This window comes from Lissotriton helveticus, chromosome 2_1 (assembly GCF_964261635.1).
Source record: "Lissotriton helveticus chromosome 2_1, aLisHel1.1, whole genome shotgun sequence".
Lineage (NCBI taxonomy): Eukaryota > Metazoa > Chordata > Amphibia > Caudata > Salamandridae > Lissotriton > Lissotriton helveticus.
In genome coordinates, this window is record NC_136059.1 from 1,385,887,928 (window position 1) to 1,385,914,158 (window position 26,231).

The following is a 26,231-nucleotide window of genomic DNA, read 5'->3' on the forward strand; positions in this document are numbered from 1 at the left end:
GGGGTCCCGTGTGCGGGGACTGGCTGCCCCCCTTCCTTCTGCCGCACCACCGGGGATCCGAGACATCCTATGTGCCCTGGGTACGTTGAGTTCTGATCTACGGAGTGTTACCCGATATTTGGGGTTCCGGCTGGACTCTATTTCCCTCTCCATCTCCCCGGTGGGAAGAGTTGCTTTTCGAATGCAGGACACTGCGCCACATCCGTTTCCCGAATGCAGCGGAGTGCCTGCCCGGGCACTCTCGGGGGCGTTGCAAGTGCGTGCACCCGCTGATACTTCTGTGTCGATTGCCCGGTTCGTGGAGTTTGAGGAAGGTGGATTTATGAACGGGCCGAAGACTCGTCCTTGGAAGCTGGTCCTAGATACCTTGTGCTCTGCTGGTGACTCTTATGATTTTCTCCTGTTTCGGATGCTACCGCTTTGGCTGGCGGACGTTGGTGACCTGTTGCCCTGCATTGCCCCCCCTTCTATCATCGTCGCAGGCTTGGCATTCGGATGGATAGACCTTGTTGGACGGTGTCCCTCTTTGCTGGGGCAACTTCGCTTCATTGTGCTGTTCAAGATGGCGACCGTGCGGCTGGACTCCATCGCTGCCCCCGTTCGGAGGGGCCAGGGATGAGACCGCTCCCTTATCATTGACTGTGGTGGCTGGTACTGCTGGGGCTGCGGGGGATGGACGGTGGAGTTGACTATCGTTGCCTTGGGTCGGGGGCCGGGGTTGGGCGGCCGAGGATTTCTATGCTAACTGGTTTGGACTTATGTATATGACCCTCCTCCATACTTTTGTGATACCCTTTCTCCCCCCCTTTTTTTCACTCCCCCTTTTCTTTTCCCTTTTTCGGGTTTTTCTGGGGCGACAGGCATGCCTATGGGGGGGGTGGGCCGTGGCCTTCCGCTGCATGCTGGGTGGAGGTGGGGTGTGTTTTTTCGTTTCTCTTTGTCTCTATGGCCTGCTTTTTCTTTCCTCTTCTTTCTTTCTTATGTCTTAATATTTCTTCCTTCTACCTTTATAGTCGGAGTCCGGGGATTAGGTTCCTCGGGTGGATGGTTATTTGTGTCTTTTTGTTACATGATCCTATTCACATTACTCGCTTGGTGGGTGGGTAACTGTGCCTTGCTAGACTGCTTTCGGACTTCTATCCTTTTACTATGTTCTCATTGTTGCGCTGGATCGGAGGCTATTGTGCATATATGTGCATTGTAGAGCGAATGATGTCGTATTGTTGCATTTACTTTGCTTCCTCAATTTTTATTTGAACTGGACGCCTCTCACATCCTGTACAACTGCTGTCGATCCTGATCTTCTAGCCTGCTTTATTGTTGCTGGCATCGCTGGGGTTTATAAGTTACGATCCGGTGATACACGATGACTTGACTTTTGGAGGTTGCTTCATGGCCTTCTGATCTTTATTTAATTTAACTGTGATTTTATCCTGATATCGTATTTTTCAGCTACTCCTCCGATTGCAATTTTTGGCATTTCTGATAACTTGTTGGGTTCCTTGCCCCCTCCTTGTGGACTGCGGATCGCATGGTGATTTATTTTTCATCCATAAACTTTAAAATCTAACCTGATTTATCCTGTGCTCTACGGTCACCTTTTTATTTGTGTCATTTTGGCCAATGATTGGTCTTTCATTGGAGACTGTTGAGCCATTCTATGGTTACGTTTGTGCTGCATATTGCTTTTGAGGCCGGCCAGGATGGTTGTAGGCCCGTGTCTGTATGCTTTTGTGATTCAATAAAGGTTTAAAAAAAAAAAAAAAAAAAAAAAAAAGGGGCGCCGCAAAAGTGAAAGTGATCGCGGGCGCTTAATGAGGGCGCCTCTGCTCCTAAGCGCGCGCCCGCGCACATGCACTGAAACTCTAGGCTGGCCATGGTAGCATTTTCTGAGCCATCACTAAAAGTCTCGCCAGTCCATCGCAACGGCTTGGGTCAGGCGAGACCTAAAACCATTCTTGAATCAGTTCCAGCTGTAAGGTCTCATCACAGCCAAGTAACATCATGGTTGGGGTTAGAGGTACAGCCCACCCTAAAGGTTGGTTCAAAAAGGAGTTGATCCCCTGTTTTAATGCATCCAGTTTGCTGCAATTGGAAAACATATGGACCATATCTGCAGGACCCTGTCCACACCTTGAGCAATGATCATTTTCCCTTTTCCCCCATACAATTTTGCCGGTGTAAAATATAGGCTAAATACTGTTTTAAAATGTGGGGCTTTTAGGTTGGCGGATAAAAACACCTTTTTAGACAGCATTAAGGATCTACCCAAGTCAACATCCTGATTCTCCAGCTTGTCTGCCCAAACACTTTCAATCCTGACTAGGTCATCTGAGTTATCACTTATCAACATGGAAAATAAATCCTTGATTCGAGGCTAGTTACAAAATACACTCTAACAACGGGATTCGAGCCATATTGGTGGACTGCAATACAACAGGTTTAATTGTCTCCCTATGTTGAACGTATTTAAAGAGTGATCTGGAGTCCACACTGTATCATTCCTCAAGTTCTCCAAATGACATAACTCAATTCAAATCGATAATATCTCCTACATTTTTAATTCCAGCCTGTTCCCAGGTTTTACCTGTTTTGTCATAAAGTGGGGCCGGAAAGACTGGTGATCGCCATAATAATAGGTATCTCTGGAACTTGGGAATTTCTAGGATCTTACACATCAAAGGTTCCAGGCTGTTCAAAGGGGTTTGAAACGAGTTTTCTTATAGTAACTACCCTCCAGCTGCCTCAGTAGTGCTCCTGGTGCTGCACCACCATGGCTAGCTCAAAGGTAGAAGGAGGGATTTCCCTTTCCTGACCTCCCGGAGTTGTTTTGGCCCATATTTTAGGTTTCAACAATATGGTCATTTGCTGCAGCATTATAGCCAGTAGTAATATAAAAGGTTGGGAACGGCCAGCCTCCCTCAATATTGTGGTAAAGTCATTAATTTCATTGATCCCCTACTATTCTTATAGCCCCATATAAATTGCGAGAAAATCCTGTCTAATTTCTTAAAGAAAGCATTAGATGGTTCCAGCGGGATACATTGAAATAGATGAAATAAAATAGGAAACATTGTCATCTTAAGCACATTGCCTCTTCCTATAATAGACAGTTGAAAATTATTTTTAGATCTCCACTTATCTTCTCTATGAGAGGATCCAAGTTAATATCCCATATAGATCCAACATCCGCCGATATATTTATCCCTACGTATGTGGCAGCCTCCGTCTTACGTGGGTCCTGACATGGAGTGGTTTTAGAACAGACAATCTTAGTTTTATCGGTACTTAAGCCGTACCCTGAATGCCTACCAAATTCCAGAGCCAGGGCTTCAATCCTTTCTATTGCTCCAAATGGGTCAGAGATGATAATTGCTAGATCGTCAGCATAAGGTAGCACTTTGGTGTTAAATTCCCTGACCACTACTGGTTTAATTGTCTGATCGTGTAACACTGATCTAATTAGTGGATCTATATTAAGTGCTAAAAGGATTGGAGAGCAGGGAAAGACCTATCTTGTACCACGAGTGATCGGGATCCTTTCAGACTCCCTACCCATCAATTGTATTTCTTAAGTAAGATTGTACATACATTGCTCTTAAGGCAGTTAATATAAGTGGTCCAAATCCGTTAGTTCTTAAATTACTCCAAAGGCATGCCCATTCGACCTGGTCAAAGGCTTTTGTGTGTCAAGAAGAATTAAGGACATCTGTTCTCCTGAAGCTTCCGCTATATCAAATAATGATATTAGCCGTCGGACATGATCCATAGTCCCTCTCCCTGGGATGAAGCCATGTTGCCATGGGCTCACCAGGGAGGCGATAATTCTTGCTAATCTGAGCGCAATGATCTTAGAATATAATTTCTCGTCTGCCTTTATCAGAGAGACGGGTCTGTATGAAGCTGGATCCTCTGCCGCCTTTCCTTTCTTCAGGAAGATAACTATATTAGTCTCCTGCCAAGATTGAGGCGGGATCCCCTTCTGCTGCACGGCCAAAAACAAGTCTAATAGAAGAAGGGCTAGCTCTGTCTGTAGAGCCTTGTAGACTTCCATCAGAATCCCATCAGGACCCGCCACCTTACCAGAGGCTATCGCCTGAAGTGCCTCGATAACCTCATTAATTAAGATGTCTTCCTCTGGCTCCTGAATAATAGGGGAAATTGCATCGATTCCCGTACATGCTGTTGTTGGCGTTTTGTCCCTGGACCTATACAGATCTCCATAGAAATGTACAAATATTTTTAGAATACTTTGGAGTTCAGTAGCCATTTTCCCATCCTTCCCTTTTAATCTCGAAATATGATTTGCCGCTGCCCTTTGTTTTAGGCGGAGTGCCAAGTGTTTCCCTGTAGTCTGTCCATATTCATAATTATCTCCGACACGGGGTTGGAATGTTTCCGCCACTGTTTTGCTATAAAACTCGTTGATGTTAGCCTTAGTTCTCATACCTTCAAGTTCTAGCTGGGTTTGTTGCTCCACCTGCTTTTGAGCAATAGCTGCCATATGTGCTTCCTCATACTTGGATAGCTCCTCCGTTAGTTGATATATTTCCTCTCCGTGTCTCTTCCTATGATAACCAACAAAGCTGACTGTCTCCCCCCCTTAGCCCCGCTTTAAACACATCTCAAGCAATTTCTCTGGAGGTGCTAAACCTATTTATATCAAAGAACTGCCGGGTCCACCCCTGATGTGTTCTATGAATCGTTGGGTGACCAAAAGTTTCCTATCGAAGGTCCATTTTGTAAGTGGTCGATCATGACCCCGTAACATGATTTCCAGCATCAGATGGTTATGATTCGACAGAAGCTTAGGCAGCTTCCTGATGTTGGTCCCCTCTATAAGAGAGGTGGAGGCATACAAATAATCGAGCCTGACGTATTTTCTATGTGGACAAGAGAAATATGTATAGCCTGGGTCCCCTGGTTTTTTTAAGAGGCCACATATCAACTAGCCCATGACTGTCCACCAGAGCTTCTAATGCCTTAAAGACCTGTGGCTTTCTCCTCCGGTACACCTCCCTAGAGGGACCATTTACATCCAGGTGGATACTAAAGTCACCACAGATAATTAGAGGGGGGGGGGCCTGGAGGCCAGTTCAAGTTCTAGTTCTTCCAACAAGCCCGGATCATCTAAATTTGACCCATAAATCGTACATAGTATTAAGCCACTTGGTATTGAGCCGAATGCCCACCTACCCCATTTATCAGATCATGTACGCTTAATGGGTGGCATCCGATTAGAAACATGGATTGCAACACCTCTAGTCGTGGTAGACTGGGATGTGCAGATTACCTGAGTATACCCCATGATAACATTGAGCCCTCTCTTTTGCCAAGGGATATGGATTTCTTGTTGACATATGATGTCAGTGTTCAGTGATCGTATTACCTCACCTACCCTACCTCTCTTACTCCTATCATTCAAGCCCCTAATATTTACAGAGCAAATAGTCAGCCTACCCATCCCTAGAACTTTCTTGGTACCCGATTTGGTTATTGTACAATTTAATCATGCTAACTCCTGCCTCCCTCCTTAAATTACACCAGTAATCTGCTTTTCTGAGTTTTTTACCCCACTTCCACTTCCACTCCCGCCCCCTCCCCCTCTTGTCCCCCAACCCTCACCCACTCCCCCCCCCACACCCTTCTATGTGAAACCAGGGATGTGGAATTCCTATAGCCCGACTCCCAGGACATATTGTTTGGGGTCAAGGGCAACAAGTTTTAATGTGCATTTTGTCCTTGGGACAAGCAGGCCCAACCCCCTGCAGCGCAAACCCTTTGGCTGCCAGTTTGCAGTACCACATTAAGGATCAGGAAAGGGCACTGCCTGCAGTTAAGTTAATATTTGTGTGCATATATTAATGCAGTTCAAACTTGTATTTATGGTTCATTAATTGAGTGCCTTTATTATTAGGCTGAGCGCTCTCAGTAAATGTAAGTTCTGACTGCACTACCGATAGTGCTTCCAGTATAAAAATGTGGACACACGGATTCAAAGTTTAGCAAAATGAGGCTATGCATAATGCTCCCAGAATGCTCTGTGATTAGATGCAAATATTTGCAGAAGCTTGAAAGCAAGATTAATGATTCTTTGCTTTTAATATAAAATGTTCCTAAAAAATGAAAGTAGGAAAAACATTTTTTTGCTCAACTACTGTAAAATTTCAGTTACCACTTCTTTTCAGCATCATTTTATAAAATGTGTTGATGCATGCAAGTATGTCCCCAAAATATACATATTTGAAAATCAGTGTAACCAGTTTCAATAAGATTTTGGGAAACAAAAATAAATAAGCATTGGCAAAGCCAGTAGGTCTGAAATGGTAGTCAGCTTTTTAGTTTTGGCAATGCGTGACTTGTTTTGGCATGGTTTTTGTAAAACCTTATTGATGTGAGAGCTTCCGGACCCTCACTAATATAACAAACATTGGCAAAAGCACACATTTTTTTGGTCTCAAAAAAGCACACACTGCCACATTAGTTACTGACACTGAACAAAACTACTTTGCGTGCCGATATGCTCCTGGTGAAAGATCAGAATGCGGCGGTCACTCACCGTGAAGCCAGCCGATGCAGAGAGATCATTTTAATTAACACCAAAGGTCATGGTTAACGACAGACCAAATTAGGGGCCCAATTATTAAAGAGTCTCAAAAGTGCACCCTTGGTATATGTCCTTGCATTAAGGGCAGCTATATGGCTTTCGTGATTTCACAAGAATTTACAGCAGTAGGGCAAGAAATAGTACTACTAGAAAATATTTGTGAACTGCATTTTAGCATGAGCAAATATGCATGTGTAGATTTGCTCATGCGAACACCTGTGTGTTTGCAAGTTTATTTTTCCCTCCAACCACTTTTTTTCCCAACTCTGGAAGAAGGTTTACATCTGCCATTGTCAGAAGTAAATTTCCAACATTTCTCAGTATTGGAAAAGATTAGAGAAGAGTTATTGAAAACCCTTAAAACATGCAAGTTAGTAGGTTTGCACATACTCAAAAGGACATTCCCACCCTGGAACTATTGTTTACCACTACCTTCAGTCCCAGTATGTAGATCTGCGGAAACGTAGCAACATAAAGGGATTGCTAGTATTCAAACACTACTATGGTATGAGCCCTGGCATAATCAGAAAGGCTATATAAGAGCTCTTATAAAATGAGATTGCTGCCAAAATTTGTCTCCGCACAACATGGCACCAAAGGGACAAGTAGATTTTGTTACAGGACAAGTAGATTTATGAAGCAACCTGCCCCATGGACAAGTAGATATTTTAATAAATTCCACACCCCTGCTGAAACAACAGACCTATCGCGGTCTGTAGTTGGACGGTGATGCCCTACCAATTAGTGACATTTGTAATACATATATGTGACTTTATGATACCCCCAAGTGACTTTAATATCTCTTCACACTTTTATTTTTATTACATATCTCAACATGCTGGAGACCTTGAAAAAAAAACGAAAGAGGAGGACAAATGACTTTACGCTGAGCAATAGAAACCCAATTTTGTCAAGACTTATCCTAACCAATCAAATAAATCTCTAAGCCATAATAAAAGTCTCAAAGTCATCTCCCCCCCCTGTATTTAAAATCTCCTTTGCTTTAATCGCTGACGTGAAGAATCTGGTCTGATCATTCCAGATCACTTTCAGTCGGGACGGATTTGAAAGAAAGGCCTGTGCCCCTTTCGCCTGAAAGGATTTGATAATTTGGCGCAGACGCTAGCGACCTTCCACTGTGATGTGGCAGAAATCCGGTCTAGAAAAAAACGCATTTTGTATCAGCAGGTAGTTTCCAAAGTAGGCAGACGTATGGATGGGGCAGGTGAGACTGAGCCTATTTCCCGGTAAGGTGCGGGCGTCTTACATATCTATCCAAAATAACAAAAATAGGGAGTATAGAGGTAATGGATAGAATCCACCTCCAGTACAAAGTTTATAAACACAGAGATTCTATCCATACGTTATATCTATATCTATTGTGATAAATCATATGGAGTGCATAAGTGTGGTGATGTTGCTCCGGGAGATGTGTTTTTAAAATACCCCTCACACACTATGAATCCCATAGTGTCATGCTTCATCATGGGGGTCTTCCCGTCCCTCTACGGGACGGGCTAGTGGCAAGGAGAGGATGCATTCCAGGTCATTGTTTACCTTTGGAGACACCCTCCCATCCGTGGCGAGCTCATGGGGCAAGTTTAAATCTGAACCTATGGGGTCATTGGCCAATTTTTGGGAAGGGGCAACCAACCCCTTTTTTGAAAACAGATTTGCTTATTTTGCAATCTGTTTTAGGACAATAGGCTTATAACACATATTTAGATTAGTTTGAGTGTAGTAGGGATCACATATGGTCCTGATGAGTAAAGCAGGGGGGTCTGCTTACGAAACATGTCGACCAGGGAGGGCATATTAAAGACACCCTACCTAACCCCATTTTAACATTTTCAGCTGGAGAAGCTAATACAATTTATTTTTTCTACTAGCCAGGAAACTTTTAAAACAATTTTTTCTCTTAATCACCACATTCCCTATCACTCCCATTTCCCTACACCAAACATAGCCTATCACAAAATACAGTGCTCACACCTAGTCATCGGTCGCAGCACGCCCCGCCCCGTAGAGGGACGGGAAGACCCCCATGATGAAGCATGACACTATGGGATTCATAGTGTGTGAGGGGTATTTTAAAAACACATAGTGTTCCTCCGAGACATCTCCCGGAGCAACATCACCACACTTATGCACTCCATGGTATTTATCACAATAGATATAGATATAACGTACGGATAGAATCTCTGTGTTTATAAAGTCTTACATATCTAGCCTATGGAGCAACTCTCCTCTGAATTATAGGGTTTGTTCAGGAGTGGTTTGGACTATTTAGTCCATAGCCATACTGTAGGGAACACAGTTTTTTGGCCAGCCCAGATACCACCAGAGGGTATTTACCCGTTCACCTTTTAACGTGCACTTCACCTCATTTTGTTTTGTTCCTTAAGAAGCGCCATGGATCCCCGATACCATACAGGCGCGAAACATGTCGACCTTCTTATTATTCTAGTTACCAGGGCACCTAAGCCGATTGCGGTAACACTCAACCTACGGGTTTTTGCTCTGTCAAGGGTACAGCCACATTAAACTTTATTCTGGTAACCCTTAGACAGTTTTAACTCATGTTGCACGCACTACACCACCATCTAAGAGAACCAACCCCGCACACAAGCATGCATCAAACGGCTGCTCTCTAAAAGATCTGTGCCAAAGTGACCCTTCGGGGGACCCGTAGGGCATTGCAGCGCCAGCCCGACGAGGAGCAAACGCCCGATGATGAAGCATGACATCCTTCGGGGTGTGTGAGGGCAACAAGAGACAAGATTAATTCTCCCCCCTCATGAGTGGAGGCTAACACCTAGGAATCTCTACACTACTCTCCTCTTCTCCCCCCTCCTAATTTTTCTATGTGACGTGAGGGTGACATTCTGCACCCCTCCTCCGGAACAGTGCCCCTCTTTTTGATTACACAGTTCAGGTTAGGAGCACAGGCACTGGACCATAATGGGCTCCTGCCCCCCCCCTCTTTATATTGAAACCGTTTCCAAAGTAGACCGGAAATGCCTGTGGCTTGGCGTCTGGACGAACTGGCTGTCGGAGAGTAAACAGAACTCAATGAGCCCTTTGAATTTCCTGAGACCAGTTCCAGCCTTACAGTTAAGGGAATGAGTTCAGCAGTAGCTGAACCATGTACATTCGCGCATCCAACCCCTCCTTTCCTTCCGGAATACCCAAAAATTGCAAATTGTTTAGTCTCTGACAATTTTCATTCTCTTCTAGCTTCCACTGGATGTCCATTAATTGTGCTTCATGGGCTTCTACTTGACCATTTCGAGCCTGCTATGTCCATCTCAAAAGAGGCTGTTCTTGACTCTAGATCGGTCATCCAGTCGCTAATAGCATTACAAGTTTTTGCCATTTTCCTTACCACCCCTTGAAGTATGTGAGCGGCAGTCTGTGAGCGTCTACTTTCCAAACGGGCTTCTTTCCGATGAGCAACTACACACTGCAGAATGGGTTCCAATGTTGGGGGTATTGAGGGTGGTTCCTCGCAGGGGGTCTTGTTGTTTTTTTTTAAACCTTTATTTGCAGCAATAGGATATACATTCGTGGGCCTACAACCAAGTCGGCCGGCCACAAGTCAAAAAGTGATCAAAAGTCGAAGTAAGCAACACAAGGCCAACCGGCAGGCAAGCAAACATACGTAAAACATTGCAAAGGAAAGGACACGCGACTATAACGGCCCAATATCAGGAACAATGAAGGTCCATTTTATAATAAGGGGACAAGGCTCATGGCAGGTTCGTGGAGAATACGGGAAAACCCGATATACAGGAATACACCTTCGCCAAAATGAAAAGGGGGGGGGGAGGATGTGAAGACACGAGTTCATCGTAGTATAAAACAAATGCAAAATATATGATAAGCATACAAGTACTACCAGCATCTCATGCTCCCCACCCAATGATACGCTAACAAACGCAAGGGGAGCGGATAAACTGCACGAACTCAATCAACCCGCCATACTAGCCTGGGGAAAAAGGGGGGAGGGAAGGGGGGGAGGGGGGGGGGGGAAGAGAGGGAAAAATAAGGGGGAAACTGAGGGAAAGGATCCAATAAGGACAAGAACTGGGAAGAAGGGAAAAAGGAGGAACAAAAAGAAAGAAAATAGAAGGAGAAACATAACGTGCAAGAAGGGCGCCACCCCGGGCCAAGCATCCCGCGGCTAATAACACAGAAGAAAGTAAAATGCTGGCAAGAAGAAGGGTATGGAAGTCGCGACGGAAAACATCAAAACTGATAAAAGCGGCATAGCGACAGACTCCAACCCACTCATGCCAGAGAAGTGAGGACAGAAGCGGCACCTCTATAAAGGGATAGAAAAAGGGCCATAGAACCAAGAAAATAAACATCTGAAAGACCCCGCCCACCCGGCACCCCTGCAGAAGGCTACGGCCTACCCTCCAAACAGCGTGCCTGTCGCCCTAATCCGAAAACCGAAATATAGTAAAGAAAGAAAGAAGAATAAGGAGACAAAAAGAAAGGAAAAGAGGGAACATGAAACAAAAATAATATGAGAGGGAGGAGCCAGAGGATACAAACAAATACACTCGGCTGCGGCCCTCCCCCGACCATCAGATGAATAACTACCAGATCAACACTGCACCTTCACATACAACAATAACCCGCAGGGGAGGGGGGGAGGGGGACATTTTTTTTTTTTTGTACAGTCCCACAATATCGAGAAGACAAGCGACAGTACAACGGACAGGTAAACCAGCAGTCTATCAATGTTGTGCAACTACCCCCAGCCCTTCCTAACCACGAAATCAGCCCAATAAAGAACAACATGGAGCAGACCATCCAATACAGAATAATAGTAATACTGACTAGGGTTACGGCAGTGACGTAGATTAGGGAGAGCCACCAAGCTAATGGGATACAAAAAATCAATAAAACAAGTCAATTGTAGCAGCAACAACAGGGCAGGCAAAAATAAGCAGGTGTCCAGTCTCGCAATTCGACAATGCAAAGGTACCCCTCCAGGACAAAGACATGAATCCATCGAAGCGGGAGCAAACAGCAGTCCACCACAGTTCCCGACTGCCCGGGAAGGAGCAGGTCTCCGCGTCATGTGCAAGTCATCGAATTCCGGGCGGTGAAAAACCGGAGGCTCAAAAACCACCGGCCCATCAAGCGGCCGAAGAACAGCGGCATCAACTCTTGGCACAGCCAGAGGGGGCAAAGCAATGGCGGCATCAGGCCGATAGGGGTGCATGAAAGAGCGTCGACCCAAAATGGCGGCGGGCCGCATGGAGCCGGTAGAAGCCCCGGGAGCCAAGACAGCGCACAAGGACATCAAGGCGTCTAGGACATCTCCGAGCGTGGGCTCACGAGCACATGCCCAGGCCCCCGTGCAGTCCGGCCAGCAAAGTTCTTCGGTGCAAGGCGGAGCACCCCCCACGTTGCCGGTAGCCATCTTGTGAGTCTCGCCGCCCCGCCCTCCACCGCGGGCCTCCAAACGGTTCCCAAATGTAGGACTTTACAGAACTCCGGAGGTTCCCAACAACGGCCTCACTGGCACAAAAAGGGTAGACGCTCGATGGGGGGGGGGGGGCCCCATCCGAACAGCGGCGGGCCCCACAAGCGAGAGCCAAGCGCGGGGTCCAGGGCCGCCGGACAGAACAAAGGCGAAGTGACCCCTCCACACAGTCAGCCCCAACACATCTCGTCCCCCTCCAGCCGCACGGTCCGCAAATCGGGGCCGGTTCAGGATCACCGGGGTATGCACACAACGGCTCCCACCAGTGGCTCACTCTCCCGGCCGGGGCCGGCAATCTCAGCACCGCCGGTCGGGTCCCACAGGCGAGGTCCCGGTCTCGAACACCCGGAGGCCCCAATCTTCTCGAGGACACAACTGCGGACCCACCGCACGCAGGAGCTTCCGGACCAGACGGTGAGTAGGAGTAGATCGTTAAATTCCAATAGCTGTAGTGAAGTATCGTCGCAGTACAGGATAAGTTGCAGGATATTCGAGGTTGGCCGGAGGGCCGACGGAGCCGAGCTAAAAGGCGACCATTACGCTCTCGGGCTAGGCTCCTCCGCAGGGGGTCTTGTTGATGTCTCCGACCAATTGCTCTCCAAGGGAATAATCCCACTTCAGATCCCTTTGCCTCTGGTTGGCAATTCTGCACACTCTGGTGTGCTTCTTCCGTGTTGTGGCGATAGAATTCTTGCCGCTAGTGCCAGGTACACTATCTGTCTCACTTGATTCTGAGTTGGACCCAGTGTCTGACCCTGCTTCTGACCAGGTGGCATCTGCCAGTGAGAAAAAGTCATTAGCCTCCGAATCCATTTCCCTTTCACTATGAGAATGTGAGACCCTGCGGTTCCTGGAGATTCCCCAAGGTTTTGCTTTCCCCGTAACTCCTGTGTAGGAGGATTCCACTCAGCTACGCCAGGTAGATCATTCAATCCCTTATTGGGACCCTTTTTTGCCCCCAAGTTCATCCCCTTTTTGGTTAGTTCATTTTTTTCTAGTTGGTGAGCCGGTTCACTTGTTTCCACCTGGCATGGCTTGGTGATGCCCCTGTATCTAGCCTTTTGCCACTGTTATCTGGCATATCCGGGACCTCTTCGTTAGGTGTTGCCAGCACTGATTCCTGAGCTCGGTCTTCTCCCCCTTTGCGCTGTGTTTGCTTATCCATAAGATTCTCCTGGGACCTGGATTCCAGCAACCCTGCACTGTGCACACTAAATGTCTCGTCCCCCAAAGGCCCCCCCAGCTCCCCTAGACCCATCAGTGACTTACCGGCCTGTATAGCACACTGAGCGCTTGCTTGGTGCAGAGTCTCTGTCCGCTCACTTTGCTGTTCCAATCCCTGTACTGAGGAGCTGCTCCCTTGAGCATCTCTCACTGTAATGGCGGTTCGAAGTGGCTGCAGCTGCCCGCCCGCTCCCCTCCCCTTCCCGTCAGGGAGATTCACCGCCTGGGTCTTTTGTCTGCGTCTCATCTGTACTGTAGCGGGGTGCCGCCTCCGTCTCTACCACGCTTCTCTGCGGGGATTACTGGGGGCCAGCGTGAAGTGTAGGGCCTCTGCCTCTTGCGCCTGTCCTTGGCCCCATGATGATCGAGGAGCAGATCGGGGATCCATCCACACCGCTTCGCTTTGAGGTGAGGACCAGCTCCCGTTCAAAGCCTCTCCAGCCAGCAATCAGCTGCTCGGCTAGCTCCACTAACACCGGGACCCAGCACTGCAGTCCAGGTAAGGCCAAACCGGGTTCAGCACATCTGCTTGCCACTTGGGGACTCGTCATTCTAGCCCTTCATCGCCCAATTTTTAAAGAAAATACCGTCACCTTGCGAGCCACCTATGGCCGACTCAGTCGCCCACCATCTTGCTTCCCATCCCAGAAATCCCACATTCTCTTTGACCCTGCTTCAATGGGAATAGCCTGGCCCAAACTGCCAGGCCAGGTCCTCCCTGAACTGGAACACAAGCAATCCAGGATTGGTTTCTCTCTAGCTAGGGTTAATCAGCCAAGTATAAGTTATTCTAGTGAGACAGTGTGCACAGAATCTACGTCTGGGAATTCCCATCAAACTTAAGGCAACACACTAAAGTATACAATCAAGCATAGGCAAAGCCAATAGGTCTCGCCTATGCGAGAGTTATTGGCTTTGGCATTGTGCATTAGCCATGTTGTATGCCAGTGTGGCTGATGTTCAGTATGGATAAAGGTTACTGGTGTAGAGTGGGGTGGGGTAGAGTGGAATGGAATGGGGTAAACTGGGGCAGATTGGCATAGAGTGAAGTGGGGGTAGAGTGGGGTGGATTGGGGCACATTGGAGTGGGGTGTAGTGAGGTAGATTGGAGGGGTAGTTGGGTTGATTAGCAAGGTAGATTGTAGAGGGGTAGCTTGAAGGGGGAGATTAGGGTGAAGAGGGGTAGACTTGGGTGGAGTGGGGTAGATTGGAGCGGAGTAGATTGGGGTAGATTAGAGTGGGGTGGAGTGAAGTAGATTGGGGTAAATTAGAGTGGGTTAGATTGGAGTGGGGTAGATAGGAGTAGGGTAGATTAGGGTGGAGTGGGATATATTGTGGTAGGCTGGAGTGGAGTGTGGTAGAGTCGAGTGCGGTAGATTGGACTAGAGTTGCGTAGACTGAAGTGGAGTTGTGTAGACTGGAGTGGAGTCAGGTAGATTGGAGTGAAGTCAGGTAGATTGGAGTGGGGTGATTGGGTGGATTATATTAGGGTAGAATGGAATAGAAGGGGTGGATTGGGGTAGGCTAGAGTGGGGTAAATTGGAAGTGGGTGGGGTAGATTAGAGTGGCATGTGGTAGATTGGGATGGGGTGGGGTACATTGGAGTGGGGTCGATTGGGATAAAGTGAGGTACCTGGGAGTGGAGTAGATTGGGATAGATTGGAGTGGGGTAGAGTGGGATATGCTGGGGTAGATTGGAGTGGAGTCGTGTAGAGTGGGGGAGAGTAGAGTGGGCTAGATTGGAGTGGGTTGGGGTAGACTGAAGTGGAGAGGGTAAATTGGAGAGGAGTACACTGAAGTGAAGTGGGGAAGATTGAGTTGAGTAGACCGGAGTGAGAAAGATATGAGTGGGGTAGTTTGGAGTGGAGTAGATTGGAGAGGAGTAGGGTAGACTGGAATGGAGTGGAGAAGATTGGAGTAGAGTAGGTGGGAGTAGAGTGGGCTAAACTGGAGTGGGCATATTGAATGGGGTAGACTGGAGAAGTGTAGTTTTGTGTGTAGTCGAGCAGATTGTAGTGGAGTGGGGTTGATTGGGGTGGAGAGGGTTAGATTGGACTGGAGTAGATTTGAGTGGCATATGGTAGTAATGTTATGTGCCCGAGTCAGGCCTATGTAGCAACGCTGCACATTTTCTTACATTGTCCTCTTTCTGTACAATAACATTAATGCTATGACATAGTCACGTGCATGCCAATGTTCGATTAGTTTCTCTCAAATTGCTTTGCTTATACATCTGGCTGCGAGCAACATTATCATTATGCCTTGAACGTCGAGTACAAGGCCTTTACATCTGATGTACAAATGCCATTCTATCGTCATCCATGGGGCAACAGGGCTATCTACATATCCATAACATGGCTAATCTGCATGTACAGCGCATGGATGCTTTTTATTATAAATAAAGAAGCATTTCCGGAGGTTGGGAGAGGAGACACTTCTGCTGACATTGAAAGGTCCTGCGTACTGCGGCTTCGCCATGCAGCTGCCTGACATCTCCGTGAGGGGTGACCAAGACGGGGTCCTCCATTCTTTCCCGCCAGGTAATGGGGTTGGCATAGGGATTGCATAGTAGGAGTACGCCTGATTACTACTTTGTATTATATGGCTGCATATATACACTGTCTTAGCATCATGGAGGATTATCGCAGGACATGTATTCCATCCGAGAATAACAGGTAAATAAATATATTGAAAACGTCCCACTGTGTATTCTCTGTATATTTCTCTAAAGGCAAGAGTGCACAAGTGACTGAGCAAAAAGGTTCTGATCTGGGTCCAGTGATCCCTAAGGGGTCAGGGTTGACATGTTCAGTGGTTGCCAGAAACCCTTCGCCCCTTGTTTGGGTTAGGGGGGCTTATGGTGGCGCTGTGAGCTAGCTGGTCTCTAGGCCAACATATACTATGTAGCTGCTTGGAGTCAGTCCAGGCACCTCACCCAAAGTTTATGCTGTCCACAAACGTGCAGATCCTATGGATTGGTGGGAATGACACTACAGTATGGAGTGGAGCGGGGTAGACTGGGTAGTGTAGAATGAAGTGTGGTAGACTGGAGTAGATTGGGGTAGATTGGAGTTGGTAGACTGAATAGAGTGGAGTGGGGTAGATTGAAGTGGAGTGGAATGAGGTTGCATAAATTGGAGTGAAGTGAGATTGGGGAAGAGAGGGCAAGAGGGGAGTGTAGTGGAGTACATTGTGGTGGATTGTAGTGGGGTAAATTTGGTGGATTAGAGTAGGATAGATTGGAATGGAGTGGGATAGATTGGAGTGGAGTAGAGTGGCATTGGGTAGATTGGTGTGGGGTAGACTGACGTGGGGTAGAGTGGGATGGCGTAGATTGCCTTAGGGTGGTGTGGGGTAGATTAGGGTAGATTTGAGTGGAGAACATAACAGTCGATTGGAGTTGGGTAGGTTGGGGTGGGATAGACTGGGGAGGGGTAGATTAAAGTAGGGTAGATTGGAGTGTGGTGGATTGGGGCGAAGTGGGGTATATTTGAGTGGAGTAGGGTAGATTGGATGGGGTAGATTTGGGTACAGCGGAATGCAGAGTAGTAGAGTGAAGTGGGGTAGACAGGGTGGACTGGAGTGTGGTAGATTGGAGTGGGGTAGTTTATGCTGGCATAGATTGGAGTGGAGAGGAGTTTGATACTTTGCATTGGAATTTGGATTGGAGAAGGGTAAATTGGAACGGGGTAGATTGGGGTAAAGTGAAGTTTGGGAGATTGTGTTAGAGTGGGGTAGAATGGATTCAAGTGGGGTAGATTGGGTTAAAGTGGGGGAGATTAAAGTGGGGTAGATTGGAGTTGTGTGGGGTAGACAGCGGAAGAGTGGGGTAGGTTAGACAGTAGTGAAGAGTGGTAGATTGGATCTTAGTGGAATTAAGTGAGGTAGACTGGAGTGGGTTACATTGGGTTAAATTAAAGTGGGGTAGATTGGAGTTTGGTGGATTGGGGTGGGGCAGTAAACTGGGGTGGGGTACATTGGAGTGGAGTAGGGTAGATGGGGTGGAGTGGGGTAGAGTGAAGTAGATTGGGGTAGATTGTGGCATAGAGAAGTGGGGTATTTTGAGGGTACATTGGAGATGAGTGGGATAGATTGAGTGGGGTAGAGTGGAGTGGCAAAAATTGGAACGACGTGGAGTGAGTAGCATAGATCGGAATGATGTGAAGTTGAGTGGCATGGTGTGTTGCAGAGGGTCTTAGATTGGAGGGGCAAAAAGTGGAGTTTCCTAGTGTGGACTATGCATGATGTAGTAGCACGCTGCCATTATAGATAATACATATTCAATTTAAATGACTATTACATTTGCTCCAAAATACAGTGTTACTGCACACAAATAATAAGATATGCAAATGTCATCAACTAGAGTATTGATGTGTTTTGATCGTATTCAAATATTTATTTCCACCTGATGGAGCGAGGGTAAAAACAAAACTTTTTGTATACCCCTCGTGAAGTCCCTTTCCCATAACATTAACATGTATTAATTGTGTGGTTTTTAAATTAATCAACGTAGAATAGAAAGCACATACACAAATACATATGGGATACTAATGTGCTTGTGTTGCAAACCTTAATATACTAATTGAGTGAAATAGTCTTATTAATATAATGCGCAACTGCCATATTCTAATGAAAAGCTATGCATGTATGCTTTCTAAATGTATAATTGCGGCAGAAATGATGGAGAATGGTAAGAAAACAATGCATATGTGTGGCTTTAAAGCTAGGTAATAACTAACAGGGTCATCTTAGAATGGGGGAGGTAAACAGAAGGGCTATACTTCGAAATCTAACGTTTAATTGTGTTTATTTCTATAATAGTTCCCGTTATGGCCCATGCGGCCTAAATAAAAATGGATGGTTTGCGAGACTCCGAGATGATGACTTTCTACGCATGCACGACTATGCTCGAGAGATGTGCAAGCAGTCTGTGCCTGTGCAGCGTGGGTCAAGGTCAGCGTGACCTGAAGAGCAGAATGGTGCCAAGATTGATATGTCCGAGTCATGAGCCTGGGAAAGTGTGGTGAAGTGACAAGTTAAAGGACACGAGTGAAAAAAAATGTAATAACAAACAATCAGAACTTTATTATGATTAGAACTATGACTTGGTGGAAATATGGACAATGAGGAGATGAGGTGATCCTCATCCACCCCTTGAATGGACAAATAAGAATTGAGTGTGGACCCTAAAAGTTTCAAATTTTAGTTAGACAGTTAGGGAAAAAGGGTATAAAAGGGGTCGTTTGGAGGAGAGAAAGGAGCTCGCTTTTGAATTATTTTTCGCACCACGACATGCTGTCGTACTGATCGATTTTTCCCTTTGGTGCAAAGACTTTGAAATTTTTCTTGACTTTAACTTTTGATGGGTCGGAGTCCTGATGGGAGGTGAACATTCAGAAAGAATAGAGAGGCTGTTTTTGGGAACGTGGCTGTTCTAATACTGATTTCCATTGCCGAGAAGATTGGAAATATGTCTTTGACTTATTTTTCTGAACTATTCTGCTAATAAATGTAAACTGTTTGAATTCATTTTCTCTTTCTTTAGATGAGAAATGGAATGTTTATTTGAATCAGAACCAAAGTTTAATAAAATAAGGCCATGCTAGGAGATCTAAATCATAATAAAAATTAAATAAATGGAGAATTAAGCTGGTCTTGTTGTCCATTAGTTAACTTTTATTGGCTGATACATTGACCAAACCTTGGGGTGTCTTAAATGTTTCCATTAGAGAATTAAAATCATGGTAAAATCAAATAAAAGCTATGTATATAATGTATAGCATTTTGAATTAAATAGATGAAGTAGGACACTCCGCTAAAATCCAGCAGCTCATCCTCTGATTTTCACTGATCTTGGGAGCAGGGTGATTTGTGTGAATGAGTGACTAGCAGTGTTATGGGCCCCACTGACGAGTAAAGTGAGATAGCTCCTGGGAAATATAGTGATGGTTTAGAGGTTTGTTTTTGAGCAGCGCTGGATCACACCACACTTCAGAATGACAAAAAAAGTGCTTAATTTGTACTAATTCTGAAATATTCTTAAAACATAATCACAGTTCATGTCTTCTTTATTGTGTGTTACAAAAGAAACTACAAGGGTAGTCAGCATGATTGTCAGATAAATTCTATTACTTTGAAGTCAGAGAAAGAAAAATAAACACCAAGCTACCTGAAAGAGAGAGCCTGATATTTGACCTCTATCTTTGAATGCACAGCAAATGTGACAAAATATGAACAAGATTTAAAGCCATGTTTACAGAAAGCAAGTTTGTGGAAGTGTACAGAAAGCAAGATTTGGGAAAGGGAGGGACAAACTCAATCTGGACAGCCTAAAGCACATAAAAGGCAGCAAATAGAAAGCTAGAAAATGTGAGTTACAAAGCACAAAGCCAATGGTAAGCAACAGGTGGAATGCATTCCTAGGTCAACATTCTGAAAATTCCCAAGATGTCTTTAGCAAACTGGTACCATTGAAAAAATAGGGTATAACCCAGAGCAAGTCAAAGGACCTGGGTATCAAGTAGTATAGTAAACAAGGTGGTCCTAGACATGATTTAGTCAAAACATTTGAATGTAACACTTTTTGTTTTTAGTTTCATACGGGACTTAATCCTGAAATATAAAAGAAAACATACAAAAACAGCCAAATGCGTATCTAATATTAGACTGACAGACTGATCTAATATTAGACTGACAGACTGACGGAACCCGAGGAGGACGTTTTTCTGCCATTCATTGACAGAACTGCGCCTTTTGATTTAATCGACTGGTGGAATACTAATAGTTTTAAAAAAAACACTTCCCTCCTCATTGGTTCTCTCATCCCAGCTTCACAGAGCGGAAACATTCTGGAATTAATTTCCTGTCTGGTACTTCTTCGCCAAGACCTGAGAAAGACATAGTTATTGGCAATTGGACTTTTGGGGCACACCATTGACTGGTGGCCAACCTCATTGCTGGGGTGCTGTCTTATCGCAATCTAGGTAACCCTACCCCCTTCCATTCTCGTCCTGAGGAAGACCTGCAGCTGAGGTGTTGATCCTCCCTCTACAGCGCAAGGGTCGAAACGTCGACGATCTCCCCCGTTCTGGGGCCTGCACCCCCCCTTTTTTCCCCCGCCCTTTTCAGAAAACTATAGTAATTTCCTTGTAAAGACCTGTGGGGCAGGTTTTCCGTTTTTGCTAATGAGAATAGAACCTTAGCCCGTGTATAAATTGTTGGATTTCCTTTGGATTTTTCCTCCATTTCCTTTCCTTTCTTCACTTGAGAACTTACTTTGACACTTTTCACTGCACCTGGCAGCTACCCCAATTTCTTCAGGTTCTGAAATGTATATAAGATGTAAATAAATTGCAAATTCCTTTTGATAAACTTTGTGTTCAGAACTGTTTTTGGGTACTGAAAATATTAATATAAATATTAATATTAGATACGCATTTGGCTGTTTTTGTATGTTTTCTTTTTCTTTTCTTTTTCAGGATTAAGTCCTGTATGAAACTAAAAACAAAAAGTGTTACATTCAAATGTTTTGACTAAATCATGTCTAGGACCACCTTGTTTAGGCTTTGACCTAAAAAGGAATGGATGGAATGCTTGAATTTATCATAGCCAATGGTAATTACAAAGGACGTACGCAAGCCCATCATTATTTTGCACATATTGCCTCTTCAGTTTGGACCAAGCCATATGCAAAACATTTTTTACCCTTTCCCTTGTTTGAAGTCAACAGACAAGTATAGCTTGGTTCCAGTGACACACCGAGCATGGGACCAACGTCTGCGACTGATTCGCTTATGGCTGGGTCCAAACTGAAGTGGCATGGAGTGCAAAATAATGATGGACTGGGATACGACCTCGAATAACTGCAAGTGGCTGATATTAATTCAAGCATTTCATCCATCACTTTTTGTATACTTTCCCAAACAAGGCTTCAACACTCCAAAACCTCGAGAGCATGAGCAAAGTACACGATGTGGGCACACAACTGTGTGCCTGATTTGGTTCATTCTTTTTCATACCTTACAGCGACTGTCAAAACGAGCTCTCCAACCGCAGATGAATTAACAACACTTTCGCACTGCGTTAAGTGGACGGAGAAATGGAAGCAGGACTCAGGAGAACATAATGTGCGTGAAAGAGCAGGCGCCATCTTAGAAATAAGGCAGGTGTATATTGGCAGAACATCCCACTTGGTTTTATAACTATGGCACGGGGAGGGGGGGGGGTACACGTAGGTGATCAAAGCTGAAGATGCTTCCTTTTAAAATACACATAGTAGTCGTTTTCGTAACGGAAAAAAGTGAAAGTCGTGGAGAACTTCCGCATCTGATTACTATATGGGGGGAGCTAATACTGTTCCACGCCTTAACATATGGTCAATCTGTTTGTGATTCGAATTTTGCCACAGGTGTTGTCTCTATAACCGTACAATAGCCCCTTCGACGATACTATTAATGTACAAGAGTAACACCTGCATAACACACAAGAGAGAGAGAGTGTGTTAGATATTGGTGTCAGAAACGGGGAAACCCGAAAGGTGCAAAGTAGAAATTGTAGCTCATATATTCACGTGGGCTCAAGGTACTAAATATTTCATTGAACACTCACACGGGTGCACAAAACAGTGATGCCAATAGATATCTCCCCGAATTCCGGTGAGGTCTTCCAATCCCAGCAACAACATTAGATTGAGCACAGATTGATTACTACTAAAATATTGGCTGCCTAAAATCCGGGCTGTGTCTTTTATGTCTATCCCGGTATGCTTTGCTCTATCGCACGCTGACCCCGGAAGGAAATAAACGAAAGTGGGCGTGTTCTTCTGCAGGAGGCGGCTGAAGGGTTTGTTGCCCGGGAGAGCCCTGGCCTGACTGTTGCGCGCGCTCCGAGTGACTTTTACTGGAAGCTAAGGCGGCGCGCGGTATTTCCATTTGCACGTGAGAGCACCAGACAGAACCCAGCGGACCTCCTGTGTTTTCGCATACCTGCAGTTGAGAGCAGTGATCATGTCCCGTAGACGGCATGCCGAGGACAGTGACGGTGAGTAGCGGCACAGAGTTCAATAGCGATGGTCGCTGTCCCGAGTTAGACAAATCTCTCTAGCAGCGGGCTTCTAACCACTCGAAAAGCGCCCCTTCTTAGGCGCTTGTTGCTTCTCTTGCTGCGCAGAACCCTCGCTTTCTCGCCAACCCTGTACTGCCCTTCCAGCACAACCCTCTTACCTAATCCCATTTTCTTGCCGAGCCCTCGCTGTCCTTCGTATCCAAAGTTTTCGCTGCCCCTCGGATGCTTGCAGCGCCCACAGCCACCCCCTTACTCCACTTTTGTTTGCGGATCACTCACTGCATCCCATTAGGTTGCAGAGGTCTCACTGCTGTCCCGCCCCCATGCTGTCCTTACTGGGTCTTCATGACACCCCCCCCCCCCCCCATCTTTCACTGATTTTTGTTTCAAATATCTCAGTTATGGCTCTCGGCACTGAACGAGGGTCGCTTCGAGGCTGGGGTTACATGGGGACCTTTAGAGGTCCTAAACATGTAAGATTTTGGTGCTCCATATATTTCTAATTAAAAAAATAATCAACCTGTAAACTAACATTTTATTTTTTTCAAATGAAATAAAACTTCGAGTAATATGGATAAAGTTTGTTTTTGTATACTTCCACGTTATGGGTTCAGCTGCACCATTTGCAATTTTGCATTATATAGTCCATGGTAAATCCGGTAATTGAAAATGTCTGAGGTGTCACTTTTCCCTTGATGCCCTAAGACTAAGCACATGCTTATTTTGCTTAATCCAGCCCTGCCCGGCGCACACGCATTCAGAATGGTGCATCTGCACATGTCCTGAGCATATTGAGCTGTGCTGATCCAAAATACAGTGATCTGATGGACATTGCTACTTCCATGGAAAACCCAAGAATCAACACACAGTAGGCAAGTCTCCCTGTTTGCGGGGCTTTCAGGATGCTGACATGGAATATCGTCTAAGTGAGAATTTGTGTCAGAACTCAAATATTCCTTTATTTATCCACCTATACAGTACTCTGAGACTTGAGCAAATTCCAGATATGTCTGTAATCTACTTGTAAATGTAATGTAAATGTACAGGAATTTATATAGCGCAAATCACCAAGCGGTTTCTAAGCGCTTGCTTAGGGAACCCGTCCTGGTATTCCCCTGTGAGATAACCCCGGCAGGGTATCCGCAAGGTGAAAGCCAGGCATCCCACCGCGAGGGGCCGTTGTGGAGATTAAGCAAGCTATTGCCCAGAGACGCAGAGTGTGAACCCGTGAATCGAGTAGGCACCGGAGCGAGAATTGTCGAGTCCATGGACATTTTAGGACTCAAGACCCCACCGAGCCGGGAATTGAACCCTGGTCCCGGGCTGACCTCTGCTTCCAGATCTGCCTCCTCTAACCAGTGAGCCACACTTCTCTTGTCAGTCATTCGTTAACTGTACATATTCTGTGAGCGCTGAACGTTTGTTTTTGTTTACGCTTCTGGATATGTTCAGTAGGGAATGAAATATTGCACCTTCCTTCTGTGAGTAAAGAAAGCTTGCTTTCCTGCTGCCATGCCTGTTCTGTGAGAAAGTTAAAGCTTGCTTTGCTGCTGCCCGAATTTGACCTGTTCTGTAATTGCAAAATGTTGTAATCTTTCTGTCCAAGTTGTACCTGCCCTATGAAGGAATGTTCCACTGCTGCTGCCCCAATTTATGAAAAAGCAAATTATGTTGTGAATGCACTTGCGTAAAATGATCAGTCAGAAGCTTTCTTTTGTAGAACCGGAGGCAAAACGTAGCAGCGGTACTCTGACCCAAAAACCTTGGTTTCACTCCTGGCTTCCCAGCTTTTTCAAACTGTGTCACTGTGAGCAATTCGCTTTCTTCATGGTTTCTCCTTTATCATTGTTCTCACATTTGAGAGCACCATGAGTGAGCGTTTTACAAAAATCTATCTTGTATATTGTTTAGTCGACCATAATCTTGTTCAGCATATAACAATATAGTTTTATAGAGGAGAAACAACAACTCTGACTTCCCTCATTGGCCATTAATAAAATTGCCTTTAGGAGTGTGGTCCGTTAATTCTAATAAGAATCACGGGCTCTGACCTTTACTGCCTCTCACACACACCACCCTTTTCCACTGTTAATTAGCCGGAAGACGATTGGGTGTGTGGCAGATGGTTTTAAGGCCTATGCACATCCTCTTTTCAGCTGCAAATGTGGTTTGACAGCTTCACCAATGGTGCGTTCTAGGACTTATTTATGGACTAGGGCCGTAGGAATTTTGCACCCCCTTCCCAAACCCCCATATTCTTGACGCTGATTAAGATGCTCTGTGATCCATGGACTGTTTCATAATATATGCTGTGAGAGACTTATAGTACAGAGGAAAAAGCCTGAGCATTGGGGCTATATTCAAACGTTGAAACATGTGGGGAAAAAAGAAGCTGGGCCTTTTGCTATACCCTCATGTTTGTAATCATGTGGTAAGGAGGCACAAGTAAAACCTTTTTTAGTTAGCCACACACTTTTCATTAAGGCCTGACAGTTTAACAAGGGGTGAACATACATTTTGACATAAGGAACATCGTCTCAGAGAATTCCCAACTAGGAGACCACAACAAGTAAAAACAATACTCTCTGATGTTTCTGACTGCTAGGTGTGGAACCGATTGATTAGGCATACCGCACTAGATAGTTGAGGGTTCATCCTGCTATAATATATGAAAATATGGTAATTCCATAGGAGGTTTGTCTGTTTCTTCTATTAGTTTTGTACTTGTATAGTTTTTATCTGCATAGAAATCCTACAACAGTTCTTTAATGCCCCTCTGTCCCTCTTTAGTGTGTTGGCTATCTTTGTTGACCCGATCTTGTATGTGAAAAAGAATAGTGTGATGTTCTTTCCATGACTGCCACCTGTCCCTCACTTGTTTATATTAGGGAAAGTTGCACTGCTGCTTTTCATGTTTTACCTTCATTGTGTTGTGAAGCGCAGTAAAAAACTTTACAAAGGGAAAATGATTTGCATTGCCGGTGCATGCTTTTATTATGATAGGATTGAAAGCGTGAAGCCTCAGACCATGTAAGCACATTTACTTTTGGTTTTACGTGTGAAACAAAAAGATTTTGAAATGGCTGGACAAGTTTGTAAACGTTTTAAACCTGAGTGAATAGTGATTCCATGTCATGTATAACACCTTCAGTCACTTCTGGCATTTTACCCATCAGCACTGTGACAGGTGGGATTTTGAGTCCTTAATGAAAATGTTGAAAGCGAAATTAAAACCGCACAATGAAGCATGATGTTTGAAAAGTCATGATTGGTTGATGGTATCATATGTTGTGGTGCCACTTGACAAACTTGCAAAATGCAAAATAATACTTGGCGCTTGACTTTTTGCCTTTTTAGGTCTCGCCTGGCGTTAGCAGCGCACGCATGCGCAGCTCTCGCCATACGAGGGCCTTTTGGAATCAATACAGATTCCAGATGTGCATGTGGACGGACAGAACAGAAGATGTGCACGCAGGGACTGGATGCTTTACTTTCGGCGGGAGACGGACACACTATATTTTTCAGACTGGCGACAGCTTGTCTTCTCTTTGCTCCTCCTCTCCTTCTTTCTCTGGTCTCGCTGGCAGACGTAGTTCAAGACCCCGTGTGCACAAATAGAGGCAACTACTGCCTTGTGTTTTGACACTTCTTTGTTCGCTGGCGGTGCCCTTGATGCGTCGGTGCTGAGAGCCACCAGTTACGGGGAGCTTGTTTATCCCTGCCTTTTCCCTCTATAACAGTTTGTGTCTCTTTCTCCTTGTTTCCTAGTTTTCTGCATTTCTCTCTCTTGTTCCGAGTCAGTCAGATGACAAACAAGCATTTGCAATGCAATAGGTC

The 26,231-nt window shown here is 45.4% G+C and overlaps 2 protein-coding genes across 2 annotated transcripts in view; one reads left to right on the forward strand and one right to left on the reverse strand.

The window, feature by feature from the left end:
• Positions 1 to 21,485, reverse strand: part of TSTD2 (thiosulfate sulfurtransferase like domain containing 2) — a 232,568-nt gene extending 211,083 nt beyond the window's left edge. Inside the window, exon 1 of the mRNA XM_078676324.1 lies at positions 21,350 to 21,485. The gene's annotated coding sequence lies outside the window, so the exon portion shown is untranslated. The remainder of the gene's footprint in view (positions 1 to 21,349) is intronic.
• Positions 21,486 to 22,130: 645 nt separating this feature from the next.
• Positions 22,131 to 26,231, forward strand: part of NCBP1 (nuclear cap binding protein subunit 1) — an 832,716-nt gene continuing 828,615 nt past the window's right edge. Inside the window, exon 1 of the mRNA XM_078676323.1 lies at positions 22,131 to 22,370. Within this exon, the coding sequence (XP_078532449.1) occupies positions 22,337 to 22,370 (34 nt within the window). The 5' untranslated portion in view covers positions 22,131 to 22,336. The remainder of the gene's footprint in view (positions 22,371 to 26,231) is intronic.